Source organism: Fistularia commersonii, chromosome 35 (genome assembly GCF_037954325.1).
Source record: "Fistularia commersonii isolate RoL2024-O1a breed Wild chromosome 35, RoL_Fcom_v1.0, whole genome shotgun sequence".
NCBI lineage: Eukaryota > Metazoa > Chordata > Actinopteri > Syngnathiformes > Fistulariidae > Fistularia > Fistularia commersonii.
Genome location: NC_141318.1, coordinates 7,488,548 through 7,508,623, shown reverse-complemented (window position 1 = coordinate 7,508,623; position 20,076 = coordinate 7,488,548). Strand labels below are relative to the sequence as shown.

The 20,076-nt window shown below is 44.3% G+C and overlaps 1 protein-coding gene across 1 annotated transcript in view; it reads left to right on the top strand.

Annotated features, from left to right (window-relative positions):
• Positions 1-463: 463 nt before the first annotated feature.
• The window catches only part of maml3 (mastermind-like transcriptional coactivator 3), a 113,935-nt gene continuing 94,322 nt past the window's right edge, over positions 464-20,076 (top strand). The window contains exon 1 of the mRNA XM_086142768.1: positions 464-1,911. Within this exon, the coding sequence (XP_085998894.1) occupies positions 1,543-1,911 (369 nt within the window). The 5' untranslated portion in view covers positions 464-1,542. The remainder of the gene's footprint in view (positions 1,912-20,076) is intronic.

The following is a 20,076-nucleotide window of genomic DNA, read 5'->3' as shown; positions in this document are numbered from 1 at the left end:
GAAGAGAAAATATTTAAATCCCCTTCCAGATAAATATGTTCCACTGCGAAGATAGTCTTAAAGATATTTAAAAGTTATCCCAGAAGTAACATTACGTCCGTCAGTGTGAGTTTGTGTATTTGTGTGTGTATGTGTGTGTGTGTGTGTGAGGGGGGGGGCAGAAACACACGCAGCAGTATTTATTGTAGTGCTTCATAGAGTACTTCTGTGTTTGGATATTTTACTAAATCATCCCAAAACATTTCTTTTAAGAAAATCAGCTACGGAACTAGATCGCACACTCGACCCAGATACAGCTCCGAAGCGGACACCGTGTGATCTCATCGAGGATTTCCATTTTGGTGAAGAAGTGTGTTTAACCGACGAGGGAGGCTCACGCGTCGGGTAGGCGGGAGCAAAAAAAAAAAAAAAAAAAAAAAAGAAAAAGAAAGAAAAGAAATGCTCCTCTCCGGGACACCGTGACGAGTCCGCACCGGATTTTCCGGGTGCCCATCAGCGGGCTCCTCACAGCCTCTAGCAGGTTTTTACTCAACTCCTGTCCTGATATCACTCCGCTGGCATGGTGGAGACGCGGAGCCGATTGTTGTGATGGTGGCGGGCGGCTGCCTCTGACTACCGACTTCCGCCGCCGCCCCCCCTCCCCCTTATCCGCGTTCTGCGCCGTCCAGGCTCCTCCGCTCGCCTCACAAGCGGGACTACCGAGGGCGCCGGTGTTCTTCTCATCTCCCCCCCACCCTCCCTCCCTCCCTCCCCGAGCCGCCACCACCACCACCTCTCACCTTCGCTACTGAACAACATCTTCCCCAGGATTTCTTTCAACCCCCCCCCCCCACCACCAAAAAAAAAACATATGAGATGCAAGTTCACCGGGAAAGTCCGGAGCCCTTTCGGTTCATGCAGCAAAACTTTTTCTCAGAGGACGACGCCGTAAGACGGCGAGGGGACCGTCGTCGCCGCCGCCGCTGTTGCCGCTGCTGCCGCCGCTGCTGCTGCTCCTCAGCGGGACGGTTCGTGTGTGTATGACCGGAGAGAGGCTGCGAAGGCTCCGGCCGCCGTCGCCGCCACCGCCACCGCCGCCGCCGTGTCGGAGTTGTTGCTAGCAGCGGCTTTTTTTTACCGCTGAACTCGCTCGGGGCCGGTTCTCCCCCCGCCTCCCCCTCGCCCGGGACTGACCGGCTGCTTTTCAACGCTTTCTGGAGCGAGTTGTTTTGAAACTGTTTTTTCTTCTTCCTTTTTCGGGGAGGGGAGAGGGCCACCGGCGACCCCCCCTTTACCCCCGCTACCACCTCACCCCCTCCGCCTCCCCCCTCACCATATGACTGCTAGGCTCGCTGCCCTTTAAACCTCGCTCGCTCCAGCGGCGGCCGCCGGTCGCGCCTTCCAGCCGGTCGCTCGGGACCCCTTCCGCCGTGGAGGACACAGAGGGACGGGATAGTAGGTAGCGGCGGTGGAGGAGGGGGTGGCCGGAGGAGGAGGCGGCGGTGGATACGAGCTTCAACGGGGAGAAAAGTTCCTTCAAAATAGCAGCCACTCGGCCCAGTGATGGGGGACTTCGCCTCCCCCGCTGCCGGACCCAACGGCGGTATCTGTATCAACAACGGCATGAACCCGGGCGCCGGGAGCGTGGTGCCCGCCGGGGGGATACCGAAGCACAGCACCGTGGTTGAGAGGCTGAGGCAGCGGATCGAGGGCTGCCGGAGACACCACGTCAACTGCGAGAACAGGTACCAGCAAGCCCACGCCGAGCAGCTGGAGATCGAGCGGAGGGAGACGGTCAGTCTGTACCAGCGGAGTCTGGAGCAGAGGGCCAAGAAGTCGGCCGGGGGAAGCAGCAGCAAGCAGCCGCAGAGCAAGCAGCTGGACTCGGACTCTGCCTCGTCCACGGAGCAGAGGAATAACACGCTCATCGCGGTAAGGAAGGACGCGACCAAAACAGTCGCCGGGCACTTCTTACACATGCACAACATGTCACACGCGTGCTCGTTTTACTCCCCCACCCCCAACACATTACACCCGACGTCTACGAGATGCGTTACTACGACTTGTCCACACACACACACACACACACACACACACCTTCGTGGGGGGGCGGTCGTGGAAAACACGTTCGCTGCGTGCGGGCGGGCGGGCGTGCGCGCGTTTTCCCCGTCAACAAAACACTGAAGCGAACGGGACGTTTGTGTGTGTGTGTGTGTGCGCGTTTGTTTGTTTGTTAGTTGGTGTTTGTTTACAAAGAGAAACCGAGCTCGCCATATGACAGCTGATACTTTTTGTCCGATCGGAGTTTTTAGAGCCGTTGTGAAATGTCAAGTTGGGGTTTTGCCCTCGGAAACTTTAACTAACTAACTAACTAACTTTTGGAGGATGAAGCTATAGACTTCTGCTTTCTTGCTTTTTTTTCTTTATTTTCTGTGTTTTCTTTTTTTTTTGGTGCGTCTTGTTCCGCAAGCGGGCATTAATGTTGCAATTGCTGCTCCCTCTCTCTCTCCAGCCTGCCGTGTAACCTTTGTAACATGTAAATCAACAGCGTCATTGAGTAACTGTTTCAGATGATGCCAGGAGTCCTCACACACACACACACACACACACTCACACACACACACACACACACACACACACACACACACACACACACACACACACACACAGTTTTTTTACGAGCTCGGCGATCACGTGATTGACCCTACAGCAACAACACAGAACCCTGACCATGCGCGGGCACAAAATGAGCGCGATCATGTGCTCTGAAAACACACATGCTGATATTCCGAGGCAGAATTCAAAGGAATGCTACGTTGGTTTCCTGTTGGTAGGGGGCAGTGGTACCATGGATGATTGTTGGGTTAGTTTTCTTGGTTTCCAGCCGCTCCGAGCCAGGACAGGTGCACACATTTAACTCATTAGATAATAAGGATATGGGGAGAATTTTGGATTTACAGGGGGAAATGCTCGAACCCTTCACCGCTTGCCGGACACTGCTTTCCCCCTCCTCACCACATCTCCTGTGGACAAGCCCTGGCTTCCATTTTTTAGAGAAGACCAAAGGATACACGTTAGGAACCTCAATATGGTTTCCCCTTTTGTTGCATTTCCACTATCCCAGTCTTGTCCCCTTTTGCGAAATGAGAACATCTCTTTATTTGAGAGGCAGCCTGGGCCAACTGTTTAAAAAGAGGTGAATGAGGCCCGGCAGCCGCAGCCTGCAGGGGCAGCAGTGATTTTTAACGGCGCAGGACCTCCCAGCAGCCCTAGTGGACATTAAACCGAACTGCCCATTAGATGGCCGGCAATGAAGGCTCGGAGAACGGAGGGATTACTGCTTAAAGACACAGTGGCATCCCTCCTCTCCTCTCCCAGACACCGACTCGAACATATTCGGATGCAAACTGGCAGTATTTAACGTCTCAGATATACAGAGACGCGCGTCCATGTCTCATTTTGGTATCATTATTTTTTGAGAGCCGCTGACTGTTGAGATGGGACATGCTCGGAAGACACCAGATCACGGGAGATTTGTCTGCTGTCCCTCACCCAATTTTTTTTTCTTTTCTCTGAAGAACAGATCTGCAGCTAGATGGCTGTATGTAGTCACTGCAGAAACGGTGATTCTAGGAAAGGCGAGCACACTGTTGATGTAACTACACACATGCATGCATACACAATTACCCATAGGGCCTTCATCTGTGGGGCTTGTGCTGCAGACTGTATTTCAAAAAACACAGCGTGACAGCGTTTGAAGGTAGTTTCACCCACAGCACCTTGGCGAATGCGTACACATTGTGATTTAGCCACGTGCGAGGACCCCTGAGAATCAGACTAATCGGCACACGTTGTGAGATGTGACTTTTTGAAACAGTACACGGGCGGCCTTGTAGTGTCAACTGTTTGTGTGGAGAATGTCAGGTTAAGCAAAGTGCAGCGGTGTGCACAATTCCTGCTTTTTAAGAGATAAAACCAGCGACACATTGGTTGACAACTTGCCAAGAAATGACCTCTTTGATAAAGACATTATGGGTTGAATTTGTAAATTATGTATTTTTAGAATTACTGAGCCAGCTGTAATGCTCATGCCGTACGTATTGTCATGTGCATCCCAGTACGCTGCACCACGGACTAATGGTTCTCAGACACACCCACGTCGGGTCAGGGGCAAGTCTGTAATTATGGAAAGTGTGCGTTTGTGTATATAGGGTAACTATTAGTGAGAAAGGAGAAAAGATGCTGGGAGTCTGTTCTCCTCTCCCACCATGTTCTTTTTTTGGTGTGAGGCCTGTGCTCAGCAGAATACATGTGTAATATGGATTGGCTTGCACAGTTGGGGGCGGGGATCTGGCTTGGCATTCCCATCTAGTTTCTCTTAATTCAATGTTTGAAAACTTGGGAGTCTTGTGAGCTTGTAGAACAGACAGGTAAGCGGGAAGGAGGCGTCAGTGCCATGTCTTGCTGAATGAAACTTGTAACTGTCAGATAATGACAGGGTTTCTGGAGAAATACCTGGCTGCCTTTCTGCTTCCAGCCAACATCTATAAATCTTGTCAGACCATCACTTCCATAGTCATGGTTTCATTTCTCAATTAAATATCCTTGATATCACTTATATGATAGGATATTGTTTATCCAATCTAACACCCCAGACCTGTGATATGAAAATAAATCTTTGACAGTTTCCTCTTCTTTAAACACACTTGCTCTTTTGAAATGCCGAACTGGAAGAAGCCTACTTTTAAAGCCAAACGCTCTGCTGAAACATCGTGAAATGACCTTAAAATATGTTAAAGCCACAACAAATGCCAAAGAAGGTGGCATTAAATTAGGAACAAAGCATTGTGTGTGCGTGCGCGCATGTGTGTGTTTGTTTATTTAATAAATTAAAGTCCCAGCACACACACTTCCCAATTTCTGTGGCATCTTTGCCTCAAAAAAAGGCACATGTTGTTAAACACACAATCATTCATATATTTATTTCAATTCCTTTCCCATATTGGCTGTACCCTCACAAACATTTGTTTCCACCACATGTTGTTAGTTATTCCAATGGGCAAGACAGGTGACACAGTAGTAGTAGCAGAGCAAACAGATGTTGTTCAGCTTGGAGGCGCACGGTGAAATTCATTAGCAGGAGTTTGCTGTTGTATTCAGGATAGTTTCCTATCCACACACACTTAGACACTCTAAAGCGGTCCTTCAGTCTTTTCAAAATATCATTTATACATTTCTTACTGATAGATTTTACCACTTTATGCCGCATTGTTTGAAAAATGTTTCCTCTGTGTTACCTCCTCAATGCACCGGCAACAGGTCAGGAGTGATTTTTGGATAATAGCATCAAACCAGGAGAAGATATCCAGCCCCTTAAAGTTCATCAAGTGCCACACCGACTGTCACACGGTCACAGGTGGAAGAGCCAAATGCGGGCACGTAGATTCGCGCATGCAGTCAGCGTTGACATTACGTGGACGTCAATGGCAAGGTCACAAATCTGGAGGTGTCCATTGCCGTACATGTGGATGTCTTTGCAGACCCTTCCTGACTTATCGCATTAATGCCGAAACCGAGAACAGGCTTTAAAAGTTGTGCATGTATTGCAGCTTGCACGTAGCTCTCGCATGTAGCAACCATGTGCTATAACCATAGTTGCCATTTGCTGCTCCAGAAGTAGTGGCTGTTGACACCCTGAGCAGGGGAGTGTATACATATTTCACGGATGTCATTTCACTCTTGATATTGTATCATGGATTTTTTTTTCCAAATATTGACATTTGCGATAACTAGTTTGCTCATGATAATCTCATGAAATCCTGGTGCAATGACTTGAGTAAATTGATTGTCATGTTTCGCAATAAAAAAGGGAACCTATTACTTAGCAAGAGCTTCCAAAAGTTACCTAAAATGTCAGGACAAATGGGATTAACTCTATCCACAATAAGTTGCCCAAAATGGAAAGCGAATGAGCTAAAAATTAGCAAGGAAATAAATCATGCAGTTGACAACCCTGATTATATATTGGGTCAGATATCAACAGTTTTTAGGCTCTTAACAATTTGATATTTTTTTCCCTTTCTGCTCAGCCCTCGCGAAGCCACACAGAGGCTGCCAGAAATATGACGGACCAGCTTGTGTTTTTCAGGACTAGCCAACAAAGAAACATGATTTTTAAGAGCGTGAACAAATACATGGATCTGTTGGCGCCGTCGGTGTGAAAATCATCATGGGTCTCACTGATTATCCTTGAAAGACCCACCCAGTTCAATTGCTCCTTTTTAATGTGCAAATAAAACGAGACCTTATTTCACAAAAACAATGACCCACCACTTAATATGATAAAATTGTTTTTGTTTATGTATAAACTTAACCAAACAACAGCGAAAATGGGGAAGTAAAAATCTGAAAAATTAACAATCAACTGCAAAATAAAGAGGGGGGGACGGGACGGGACAAAAGTTGAATGGATTCGAGCTCCACTTGGCCAAATGAGAGTTTCACACACTATTCACTCTTCTGCCGTGAAATTGCAATTTTCCATAGTACTTATTTTTTCTTATTTATAATCTGTCAGCTGACTTCTTTCCTAAAGGTCACAAAGAGGCACAGAAGCCTGGCCAATCCCATCACCTCGGGGTGTGTCTTCTCATAATAACACAGGAAGGACTTGTTCACATGACATGAGCACACTCATCCAGGAATCAACACCGCCCTGATATGGTGACAGATATCCGTGCACTGCCACGTTTGATTGTCCATATCTGAGCAGGACATAAACATGTGTTGGGTCGCGGTTGTTTTCCTTCTTTTTGCAGCACAGGGCGACAGCTTGGCGCACATTTGAACTCACGCCCCTGTGATTTTCTCTAATAATACCAAATAAGACCATCCAGCCTTTGGAACAGAGATCATTACTCAGTGTTGTTCTACGCCGAACATTTAAATCCTGCTATGTGCGTTGAATTATAGAGGTTATTTGATGCTGATGTGTGCTAATTTTCTCTTTTGCTGTGCTCATCTTCCCAGATGACATTAAACAGCCTCGGGGTGTGAGTGCAAGCTTGTTCATTACATGTGTTGGTGGGGAGAGAATTAGTGATGGCAATAACAGCGTCGTACCGCAACACGTCCCTTGGCTTCAATCTGGCCTGTTGAGGCTGCCACTTCTACCGAAAGAGGAAGGATGTATAAAAGTACGAGTTTATATTCTCCCTTCTTTCATCCCAGAGAGACTTCTGATGCTAAATGAAACCTCAGAATCGGTAATTTGCTCCTCCCGGTCAAATTATATTGTTGCTTTATTTAATATCCTTATGTGATTGGTTGTCTCTTTTTGAACATCTTACCAAGGCAGACATTCGCCTGTTAGCCTTTGCACTCGTCACCTGTGGGGAAAATATGGACATCATGAACATTAGAAAACTATTTAGATATCAATAAATATCGTGAATGTTTCTCGGGCGCTGACCAGCTCAGGTCAGATAACACAAATTTATCAATAATCACTCCCTCAATAAATGGAGTCTGACACAGCAGCATAGATCTGAGCTTTTCATCAGTAATTTTTGTCAACATCTTGATTCAAGCCATCTTGTGTTTCCTAAAAATGCCCAAAGTAATTCACGGTGCGTGTTGCACATTCCCCTTCCCCAGTAGCCATTGGCTGTTCCTCGCGCTCCCGCCCTACACGAAATAGTCTCTCGTGATAGGTCCGTTACCCCTGAAAACAGCTGGAAATGCGAAACAAACAGGAGGGACATCAGACAGCCCAGCAAAGAGAAATGAGCTCAGCAGATCCATCTGCTTGCCAGGTCATGATTTTTTTCGTAAAATTCCTGCCATTTTTGTTTTTCACTGTAACTTCATTAATATTTAAGCAGTCACATTCATTGAAAACAAATGAATTAGGATCCACGTAGCAAAAACCTTAGGTAAAAGATCCCTGTCTGAAAGTTAATAGTAAAATAACATACTGTAAATGTGCATCTTTCAAAGGAAATAATTGTAGTTGTCGGGAAGGTATTCAGAATGCACAGATGCTTGTTGAGTGGATCAAACCGGCGCCCTCTGGTTCTCAGGAACACGTCTCCCAACCAACAAGTCATTGCGTTCACTTAAAAGCAGACCTGTTGGTCGCAGTTTCTGACAAAACCTCCAGCCAGATCTGATTACAAGTGCACAGCTGCGAGGCTGAGGTGCACGGCGAGGGGCTTGTTAGTTCCACCATTACACAGTAGCTCAGGACAGTCTGTCTTCAGCTCTGCTCCTTGGCATCCACCTTGCTGAGGAATGTCTCTCCCTTTCTCTCTCTCTCACACACACACACACACACACTCTGTTGTCCTGCTTCACTCTTGGCAGCAGAGGCCGGAGTGTGGGCGGCTGAGTTTTCATGAATCCGAGGCCTTCCCTCTTCCCTCCCTTCCTCTCTTCCTCCTCCTCCCCCTTTTCCTCCTCCTCCTCCTCCCTCCCCAGTGTTCTCCTCTTCTCTGGTTTCAGCTTTAGTGAAGCGCTAATGTGGCGTAGATGGTCTTGGTGGCAACAGCCTAGTTAATGTCAGCTGGGACTGCTGCCCAAGTGCTATATTTAAACTCTTTAGCTGGCATGGGGCTGACACTGTCGAGTACCCACATGCACACCAGCAGCGCGTGACGTCGACACACGCCCGTGACGTCATCCGCATGCTGTTCTACGCTCAGTACATCCTACTTTCACCGCTTCCTTTTGTTTTTGTTTTTTTTCCCTTAATATGTACACAAAAGCTTGTGAATTCTTTGCTTTCTTTTTCTTGTTTGCTTTATTGTTTTCTTTTTTTTTTTTTTCTTCTTCTGATAATGCACTTAAGTGCTCACTTGTTTCCTCTCACCCTTGTCCCTCAGTTGCTGTGCACACACGCTGGTTGTTTTTGATTTGGGGCGGCTGTGACCACATTCCCTCCTCCCACGCCTGTTCAAATTTTTCGTTAGGAACACACACATTCAGCGCAGACCCCTAAATGAGTGCAGTGAGACACAGTTTTCCATCCGTTTTGGCTGCTAGAATAGCAAGGCAGATATACATTTGTGAAGTGACTGTAAATATTTTTTAACCAAAAAAAAAAGGCAAATAAAGCTTGTGGCACATGACAGTGAGCAATACTTCCTCTGTCTTGCAAGCACAAATAGCAAACTTCACTTTCAAATTCAACAGAAAGCTTCGTTCCTTGGTCAAGCCTCAAATATTCACTCAACTGGTCTCGTGCGGTAGTAGCTTAATCACCTCTTAGCAAATTTTCATTGTATTTGTGACTTAAATGTCACTGTAAAAGCAGCGTCTGGGTTTCCGCATTTTATATTAAACAATTCTGACTTACTTGGCTTTAGTCAAGCAGTAGTTGATAAATAACAAATAATTAATACGCAGTTCGTCCAATATCGGAATGGACTCAGAAATGTATCACAGGGTATCTATAAATACGTTGTATTCATTAATAAACTGTACTTAACTGTTAATCTTATATTTCTTGATACACAATAAATAAGTCCCTCCGTCCTGTGATGTAAATTCTATGAAACAGCATCTATGAATGTTTCATTTAGAATAGCTGTTGCATGTCCTAACCTAAATTGAGAATAACTCATCATACATAAACTGATCTTTCATATCAACTTGCCCATTATTAAGGGCTTCTGCTGTGACATAAAAGCGTTTAATAACCTGGTCCTGTTATTATAAAGGTCAAACTCATTATTAGAGAATATCTTGTATAGCTTATAGCTGCAGAGGATCTTCTATATATGTTAATTTCCAGCATTATTCCAATTTTCATTTGAAAGTAGGCCTACGCAATATGGATTCCTGGCAAAAGTCATCCACTGAAGTAAAGATTAGATTTTTTGAAGTAAAAATGGGTTGTTTCTGGACTTAAAAGCCAACCATTTAAAAATGCGGTGACGTTTATGTGTAACGGGCATGTTGCTCCCTTGCTCTGTCAGCTCCCTTGGTGCAGCCGCTTGGTGTCACAACAGTGGGGTTGTAGCCTGGTTTAGAATCTCCACCTGGGCCATGTGGAGAAAAACAAGTCTTGCAAAAATCAGAAGATATTGATACGTGCATAGATACAGTTTACAGGGTTGGTTGTGGAGAATGAATGATCACAAGTCAGACACACTGTGTGGAAAAAAAACACCCGTGGGTAAATGCTTGTGACAAGCGACTGATATTCAGTGTGCAGCTCCTGGTAATTTTGATTGTCCAGAATTTACTGTCAGTTGAATTGAAGTTAATTTCTTTACACAAAGGATTAATTACAATAGATTTTAAATGAACAAGCGAGAAAATGAACCACCTTTGTTGTTTGGATGTTGGCAACAATATTCAGTATCTCAATTATAAATACAAAATATGCGTGCAAAAGAATCTAATTAACATTTGATAGAGCTTTATATTAGGGAGTGAACATGTTTAGGGAAAGATCCTGCGGTTTGGTCTCACCCCTGCCCGACTCATAAGCATGGTGACTTGGCGCCGGATACAAATTGTCTAAGTAGAGTCCGAAAGTTGGCACAGAATAAACATTGTTTATCAAGAACGCCTCTGCTCATTACAAATTTTTTTTTTCTTTATTATCTTTGACTGATTTTGACCTGAAAAAAATTACAGTTACATTTTGTGAAAGAATAGCCCCTTAGCAGTACATGTTGTGGCAATAAAAAGGCCTACTTTTAATTGGACAAACAGATGAAATGTGCCTTTAGAAGACATTCTTATAGTCTACATAATTATGTAGAATATTAAGTAGACGTCACCAGTGTATGACGCCCCCCTCAGTATGGCCAACCTGTTCACCTGGGGCCTGGTGGACTTGCCAACTCTGCCAGAAAAGGGACCCATTAGAGCACATTCTCAGCTTTTGCCTTAAGGCCTTGAGAGTTGGGCACTATTGTGGCACCATGACGAGATCCTGAAGGCAGTATCCGACACCATCTGCACTGGTATCAACATCGGCAAGCAGCAGCACCCGGCGAAGTCGCCAATTATTATCGTCCGACTCTGCAAGAAGCCTGACCCCCCCCCCCCCCCCCCCCCCCCCCCCCCCAAGCAAGTCCTAGTGAGGCTGCTCACAACAAGGGACTCAGTTCAGGATATCCTGACCTGACACGGTCTCTACACCGGGTCCTGGGGCTCTTGTAGGCTGCAAAGGCCAAGAGCCATCAAAAAAAATCCTTGGAGCTGCTGAAATGGCTTCACAGTTGCTCTGGTTAAGGTAGCGGATCACGTCGCAGAGTGAGCCTCCTGGACACAAGTTGGAGCCTGATCATCCCTGGCCGGGACGCCCAGGTGGGGGCGGCTGATATAAGACCCAAAACAACCGATTGCCACGGAAACATCAATGACAATGGGTTCAGGTTGCACCACGAGGTATATTCAAGGAATGCAGTCATGGCCAAAAGTTTTGAGAATGACACAACCATAGAAACATCTGGCAAACACCTAAAAACCCTGAAGGAACAGACTTTGTGAAAGTGTCATTCTCAAAACTTTTGGCCATGACTGTAGTAGAGGTTAGGGACTAATAATACAATTAAACACTCTTTGTTTGAACTTAAGAATCAGATGATGCAAAAAGTTTTTGTGGAGACCTTGCATTTATATAGGCTGTGCTATGACATTTTTAAGTTTATGTGCTTTTTAAACATTTTTGCAAGCTTTCTTCAGTTTGATCACATTGTCCAATGTGTTTGATGGCTGACAGTGCGGGGAAGGTGTGGTGGTTTGATACCCCAGTGGCAAAGTAACCTGCCTCTACTTTTGCCTGTCAAATAAGTGTTTTTAACAGCTCACAAATGAACTTCAAAATGCACTTAATGCACACACTTCAGTTTCACAGTGTTTCCGAGTACCATGCACGTTACCTGTCAGGCCTCCCACTTGAAACACAATAAGTTTAGTTTCTGAGTGTTGGCAAAGTTGTGATAACGCACTCACCATTATTCACTGCACTTATGGCAGTTTTATAACAATACAAACCTCTATTAACCTGTTTGATGTAGTGGGTTTTCATCACCTCAAGCGTGCCGGCACTGCCCTTTTGTTTGGATTTTGTTAGACGGCTGCTAACGTGCGCTCTTGATACAATCGATAGCCCAGTATTAGAGAAGCATCTGAACGGCAGCTTACCGTTTTACATTATTGATTCCGGAATGGTGGGAGGCCATCTTTGTTCCTTTCACTCCTCATCCTTCCTTACAAGCACACAAGAGCAAAAATGATAAAATATGGATGAGGTTGTTATCAGGGATGCTAAGGTTTTCTGTGATCCAAATGGAGTGTATGTCTGTGTGTGTGAGTCTTATGAATGTGCCCATAGATATATGACATTGTGCCACTATTTCTTCTCCCACACTGAAATTTCCAAACAATCATTTATAAAACATTTAATGTATGATTATTTATTTACTTTCATTCTGGAAGATTTCGGTTAAAGCCACACACAAACACTAACCATTCTAGCAATATGAGGCAGTATCAATATCTGTTTGGGATATAATCTAAGGGACTGAGGTTTATTCTTGAATTACCTTTCACAGTTTACAAAATTATTGCGTGCTTTTAAATAATATCGTCATCAATTTTTTTTTTTGACAAATCCAGTCGGCACAAATACTGCATTGTAGCTGATATTTATTTGTTTGTTCTTTTTCATTGAATCCTTTGCTTTCAAAATCGTTAGGAAGTGACAGTACTGAAGTCAAACCTAAATGTCAGCATGGAAATAACCTAAAACAAGAGACCAATGTGTGACATTCCAACAAAGTGAAAAAAAAAAAATCCAGAAGAAAATCTTCAATATTTAAAACTTTAGAATCACTGAAATGACCAGCCTTACTTTTTCTGTGGTCAAAAAGAAACACTCCAACACAGGACGAATATAATTTCTGAATCTGAAAAAAAGCAGCGTGAAGCCCATCGTGATGCAAGACGAACTGTTGGAGGGGATCAGACCCTCAATTAAATGTTTAAACTTTATTTGTGGGATGATTTTACACTTTGGACTTTTTGAAAAGTATTTGACCAAAGTCTTTTTATCTTCATGACTCTCTTTTCAAGAGAATCCTCTGTTCTTTTCACATCATTCATTCTCTGCTAATTCCAATTGGATTTTGAATTCTTCAGTTTAATGCTACTCAGTGTGTTGTAATGAGTGATGATTGAAGTGAGAAATATATATATATATATATATATATATATATACACATTTTTAAGACTGAAATCTTAAGATGATATTTCCTATTTTTAATCAGCGAGAGATACAGTGAAAAGGCGTTGAAAAATAAAGACTTAAAAAATGTTTGCGATGTTGGCTCAGTGGTTCGCACTTCCGCCTCACTGTAAGAAGGTCCCTGTTGCGTTTCCAACAGGGGGCCGATCTGTGTGATGTATTATAATATAATATTCTCCTCCTAACTTCCTGGGTTTCATCTGGTCTCCTCTCGCAGTCCAAAAGCATTCAGTAGGTTCATTGGAGACCCCAAATTGCCTTGATGTGCGAATGATCACATGAACTTATTTGTCTCTTCACGTGGCACCGTGATCCACCGGCGACCGGTCCGGGGGGAACCTCGCCTGCTGGGCTAGGCTCCATTCCAACTATAAACATAGATAATGACTAGATCAAAATTGTAAGGGGTTACTGCAGAGATACCACCTGTAGATTGGTAGCCACACCCTAAAATCCATGACAATTTTAACAAACAACAGAAAAAAGGCAGAAAAACATAGAAAAAAAAGCTTACATTGAGTAGACGGAGTAAAATGACTAGGCGGTGTGTGCATGTATGTGCATGGTGTGCATGTGTGAGTAGAAGTTGGACAGAAGCAGACTCATTCATTTATTTGTGCCTTGTTTCTGGTGTATGATTCAACAGAGATAGCAGGGATGGTGGCTCTGCATTGTCCCTCTCATGAAGAAATATGACTTCCCTTTTCTACGCCTGCTGTCAAATTTCTTGATAATGACCGCAATCCAGTGACCTTTCACTTTCTGCTTTGTTTTGAGCCCAGTAAAGATTAGTAATCAGTAACCCTCCTCCCACCCCGCCACCTCCCCCGCAGTTCAGCATAAAATCTTCTCCGCAAACAACAGTGTTTTGATAATTCAAATTCAGGATTCGTAAAATCTCCCCCTTTGCCTCAGTGTGAGTCTCGTCCTCATCCGTCCAGTGCTACCTCCGTTTGACCTTTGATGCTTCCCCTTTGTAATCTTCCCTCCCCTCTTTCCTTCCGATCAGTCAAACCCACCCTAACTTTTCTAGCGCTCCAGCCCACTCCTTCCTCCCTCCCTCCCTTTCGCTCTTCCTCCCCACCTCCATCTCTAGCTGCTTGTCTCCAGTGATCCCAGGTTCAGTCCCAGCTAGCTGGCTTAGCACTCTAAAGCTCTCTCAGCGCAGGTCGGTTGCGGGGAGAAATCCCACGCTAAGAGGGAATTACCACACAGACTCCAGCAACACAGACACACACACACACACACGACTATGTTCGTGAATCTCTTCTGTGGCAGGTGGGTCAAGTCGAAGTGTGGCTTTACATTCATCTGCCACCAAACATCCACGCTTTTCTTTGTGCAACATTGAGTGACGTGTCGAGGCCTGCATCATCTGCCCTGTCTCCCCTCCTCCTTTTTTTGAATGACATTTATTTTTCATCCAAGGGCTGGTCAGATACCCTCCACCCTGCTCCCTCCCTTCCCCATCCTCGACACACACCTTCCTAATAAGGCAGAATCATGAATTTTTTATGATTGTATGTGTGTGTGTGTGTGTTGTGCATGCCTGTATATATGTTTGTGTGAGGGGGTAGTTGCATCAATAACCATTAGTGCAGCATCCAGGGTAATTGTGCCACAGTGGCTGCAATGCAGGAGGAAAGAAAACACATTATATGATAATACCGCAGAGTGATCCGGATGGAGGATGGAGTGATGACAGTGGTGGAGAGGATATCATGTGTTGCACAGATCAGAACATGTTCGACAAGTTATCTAAAGCACATTGACTCTCACGACAACCAGGAATGTCTACGAACTCTTTCACAAAGCTGGACATCACGCAAAAAGTCGTCGTCCATGTCGGCAGATTTTTTTTTCTCTCTCGCACACAGACACTTGTTTTGAAACATCCCCCCCTTTGTTTGTATATGACTTCCATGCATAGTTATACTTAAGGAACTTTAGAAACTTGGAATTATATGTTTTCCTTTTTTTATTTGAGTTTGTACCGGCTTTCCCTTCAGTTTTCACGTCTCAAACTCCTTTCAACAAAGGGGGTCGATTAGAGACGCCTGTAAGCTCTAGAAAATTGTTAATGTTTGAAGTAAGTCGAGTGGATAATTTGAAGGGGAAAAAAATGAACAAAACTGACGTAGTTTTCAACATTAGTACAAAAAACAACAAAAAAAAAAGTAAATACATTTTTAATACAATACATTTTAAAAAATTAAAATTTTTCCCTTTCTTTTTGTTAGATATCTACTGCATATCACAGTAAACCTGGTACATTGGATGGAAAGGCAACATGCATGTCTACTGTATCATTACACGCCTGTCACCAAAATGAATGTTGTTGACAAACTTCCCTCACCTTATGAGTCACACATCCTCAGTCATGTTTTTACTTTCGATGGTGCAAGGTCTCTGCCACGCACTGTCCTGTTCGCCTCAGAGGCGACCGATTCAACTGAATAGGAGTTTGTAGGCACTGGAGTGCCAGAACTAACACTTGGGAAATCAATAGAAATCTATTACTTACATGTACTGTATGTACACATCACGACCTTGTTCAAATAACCGCGCTGAAGTAAACGTAAAGATTTTGTGTCCACGGAGAAGCTCTCTGATTTTGTGTAATGTCCCCCATCCCTCGGTCCTAAACCCTTAGGTCACCTCCCCTCCCCACATTCACACGCACTTGTTGTCGTGCTGTGCCGTTTGCTTCTGTAGCAGCCTTTCGGAACATCACTTCCTGAATGGTTCCTAAAATAGCAGCGGCAGCAGCAATGATCACAACCAAGGAGGCGCAGAGAACTGGGCATCAACTTGCAGTTCGGTGTTTTTGAGATGAAAAAACAGACCATTTAGTCATTTTGTAAATCCCAGCAAGAGGATGAAGACATTAGAAACCCTGTTGGTTTTGGATGTCATTGTTGATGTCAATATTCAACACAAATCACACAGTTCCGGTTGGTTTTAACTTCAATTACATAAAGTTGAATCAGAATCAAGTGCAAGATACAAAATGAGTGCATGGATATTCATCTTCCAATGCAGATGAAAAATTGTTCCTTTTCCCCCCTAATTTTCAGTTAATTTCTTTCTATTTAACTTTTATGTTCGTTTGTTTTTGCTTTCCTTTGAAAGTCTGACCAGTGAACCTTGAAGCCAACGACACGTGAGTCGAGCAGAAACCTCACCCGTCCACTTTGGTTCCTGGGGTGATAATTCATCAATACTATATCCGTCTTTTTGCTTTAAGCCCAAAATGTGATATTCCTTTCACTCATTCATTTATTATCTATATCACAATTATGCACTCAGGATCATGGGAGGGACACATATAAAGACATACTATACAAGTGTTCACTGTCTCATTCACATGTCTCGGCAATTAGGGCCTCTAGTTGACCCTCTGCCTGTTTGTGGACTGTGAGGGGCAACTGAAGAACCTGGAGGAAACGCACCCAGACATTGAGAGAACATACAAACTCCACAATGTGCCCTGGCCTTCTCACTTTCTCGTAGAACATTGTCATGTATTGTTTTTTTCTTTTAATTCTCCGGCACCCCGTATTTCCCTATTTTTCATTTGCCGTCCGTCTTTATTTTCATTCCCCCTTCCTCCATTTGGTTCTTCTGTGCTCTCCAGCCTGAACCCCCCACCCAACCTGTCATCCAGTGTCCTCCAGCCTGAGACCGCAGAGTGTGGAGGGGCAGATGTTTACCCCTCTCCACGTTGTCACAAACTGTTCACTTCAGTGCATCGGGAGACGAGCGAGCGGAATCAAAAAATAGCCAAGGAAGAAACTACATTTCCTTGAAGACTTCGAGCAGATTTGGGTCAGACGTGGTATGATTTTTGTCAAGTGTGCTTTGTGGAGTTAGCGGCTCAAAGCTCCACTGGAACTCTTCAAAGACAGGGTCTGAAAAAGAAAACAACACAAACTTTCAGCCTGTAAAAAGTTATAACCGTTTCAACACTTCCTCCGAAGGCAGGGAAGAGCAGTGATCAAGCTTCGTAATTGTCACTTTTTCCAGTTGGAAGAAACAGCAAGTCTAGGATTTTTGGTTTTATTTTTGGCTCACTGACAGTTAAGGAGCCATTGGGTTTTTAATGGATACTTAATGACTGCTGAACAAAACATAACAATGAGAGCCCCTCGAGGACCCTGACTGTCAGCTATTGGAGGTGCACATCCACTTAATAGTTTGGAACATCATCAGTATATTTTCCAAGCCATTGCCTCTTGGTTTGCACTTCTCCCAGTTTCAGACCGAGTGATGCCAAAGAGTCACAAATGTCATGTTAAAATGGTGGATTTATTTTCGTTTGCCTGGCAGACCGAGCTTGTTTGGGCAAGTTGTGGTTTGGCACAAACAGTCTTTGCCTGTTGACAGCTCAGCCACCTGTTTGGTTCCGTGGCAGTCCTGCTGCGCAGGGCTTCAACCGAAGAGGATGTTGAAGTGCACATGTGCTGTTCGGTGCGATGACTCAGAGATTCAAATAATCCATGTCAACCTCCGTCAGGAGTCAAAACATTACATGCTAAAGGATGGATTTTTGTGTCAAAACAGCACAATAATGGCCTGACGTATGGAGAACTCAAATATATATTTCATGTTACATAGCACTCGGTAAAAACCATAAGTCAGAGTAAAAGGTATTTTTCTTGGTAATTTATTTTATACTAATGCAAAGACAGGGCACCAATATTGACTAACTCTTTCCGATTCCCGATAAGTGTTTCCAGTTTTCAAAAATAGATGCTAATGGAACTATTAACCCTTTTACAACCTCTATGAACTCGGTCTTTTCAAGTATTTACACAATTCACTTGCTTTTCGTATCCTGCTGTCTCCGGCCCAGCCTGGTTTCCTCCGCTTTTTTTTTTTTTTTTTTCCAATCTTTTTTTTTATTTTATTTCAAATTTGTGTTACATCACTGCTGGTCTCAGCTGTGTCAGGCATGGTTTTCAGTAAATAAGAGAAACAGTGGTTTTCTTGTACAGTTCTTGTCTTTTAGTATTAGTTTGCCATAGTGACTGTTCCAATGCAAAAGATTGATTATGATGCAATTTTCCAAGGAATGTGTACGTTGCTTTCTGAAAATCCAAAGTTAAAGGGATTTTTACCAATTCCATGAAACATTTCGCTCATTTATACATGTTTACAATTACCTTGATTTAAGGCAAGCATAGAGTTGCCAGAGTTGCTCCCTGTGGCCACAGTTTGGCCGTGCAGGTGCTGGTTTGGCACTTTGATTAACAATCAGAATCGGAATCAGAATTGCTTTATTCATCAAGTTATTTTGCAACTGCAAGCGATTTGCTTTGGTTGACGGTGCTAAACAGAAAACATGTAATAGGCATTAAAGAAGTGAAAAATACAGGCGAGATCTGGAAGATTGTGGTTTGTTGTGGAAGGAAGTGCATTAGAGGGGGTTGGTACAGTGTCAATGGGGTACCGGGGCATTATTTATGAGGCAGGCTGCCGATGGGAAGAAAAAAGAATTATGGCTTTACCCAAATTTAAGCTTTGTATCATGCAGATTTTTAAAAGTTTCAGCTTTTAATGCCTTGGTCTAGAGTGGTCAGACAGCCACAGTGTTTGGTCTTCATCCTTTTCATTTTGCACTCTATAATCAGGCATGATCAGACACAAAGGCCCAAACATTTCATATAGTGCTGCTGACTTCTTTTTCCTGTTTTTTTTTGTTGGTTTTTTTTTTGTGCCTCAGAGAAATTGTCCACTCTGACGTCATCCTATTGGGTCTCAGTTGAGGCATCTATTAACCCGGTGGGCCAAATTTAATTCCACTTTGTGAGAATGTGCTGTTCCTGAATAGAGCAGGTATGCAAAACTAACCTGGGGATCGCCAATGAAATGGCACCCAGCCATGGTGGGTTCAGCTGCACGTACACATGAGCTCCCTATTAGCTCATGTGTTTATGCCCCCCCCCAACTCTCTCTCTCTCTGTCTTTGTCTGTCTGTCTCTCCCTCTGCACCCCCACCCCTTCCCTCCCAAGTGGCTGTTTTTGTGGATTGTTCTCCTGCTGTTGTCATAGTGACTGTGATGCAGACAGCCTGAACAGGCTGCCTGTCTGCTTGGATATGTCAAGTGTGTGTGTGTGTGTGTGTGTGTGTGTGTGTGTGTGTGTGTGTGTGTGTGTGTGTGTGTGTGTGTGTGTGTGTGTGTGTGTGTGTGCATGCGCGCGCCTGTGCGTACGTGTGTATGAGTGTGTGTGTCTGATAAAACACCAGAGTGCTCTCGGCTTAGTGAGGAAGTATTGGAGAATTATGTAATGTCCTCCTTTTTTTTAAAGGGGAAGATGTCAGGAAGGGGAAAAATGTAATCAGTCCATCTGTAAGTCTCTCCTTCTGTAAGTCCGTCAGTGTATAAGAGCAGCGGGGTAATATTGGGTATTAGACTGTTTGTAGACACTTAGCCTTACAATACGCGTCATACTGAATCTTTACTGTCTCTTTTGATTACTGACTTTAAGCACGCAAGTGTGTTTTGTGTGTGCGTGTTGGGGGGGGGGGGGTGAATCTCTTCCTGTGTGTAGAGTTTCCACTGGAGCTATGGGCTCCACGCCAGCAGTTCGTACAGCTGGGGAGGGCGGTGGGATTGGAGGGTAAAGCAAAAGAGTGGAGGGTGGGCCTAACCTGATGGGAGTATGGGATGGGAGCGGGGGGGGGGTGGGTGGGCTGGGAGCCAAGTGGGAGGTGTGTGAATCTCTGTGATGCTTTCATTCTCCTCACACAGAGTCCTCTTATTGGACAAAATAAAGGGGGTCTATTAATAGGCTCCTTATCTGCGAAAGAGAGGGCTAAAAATAGTGAT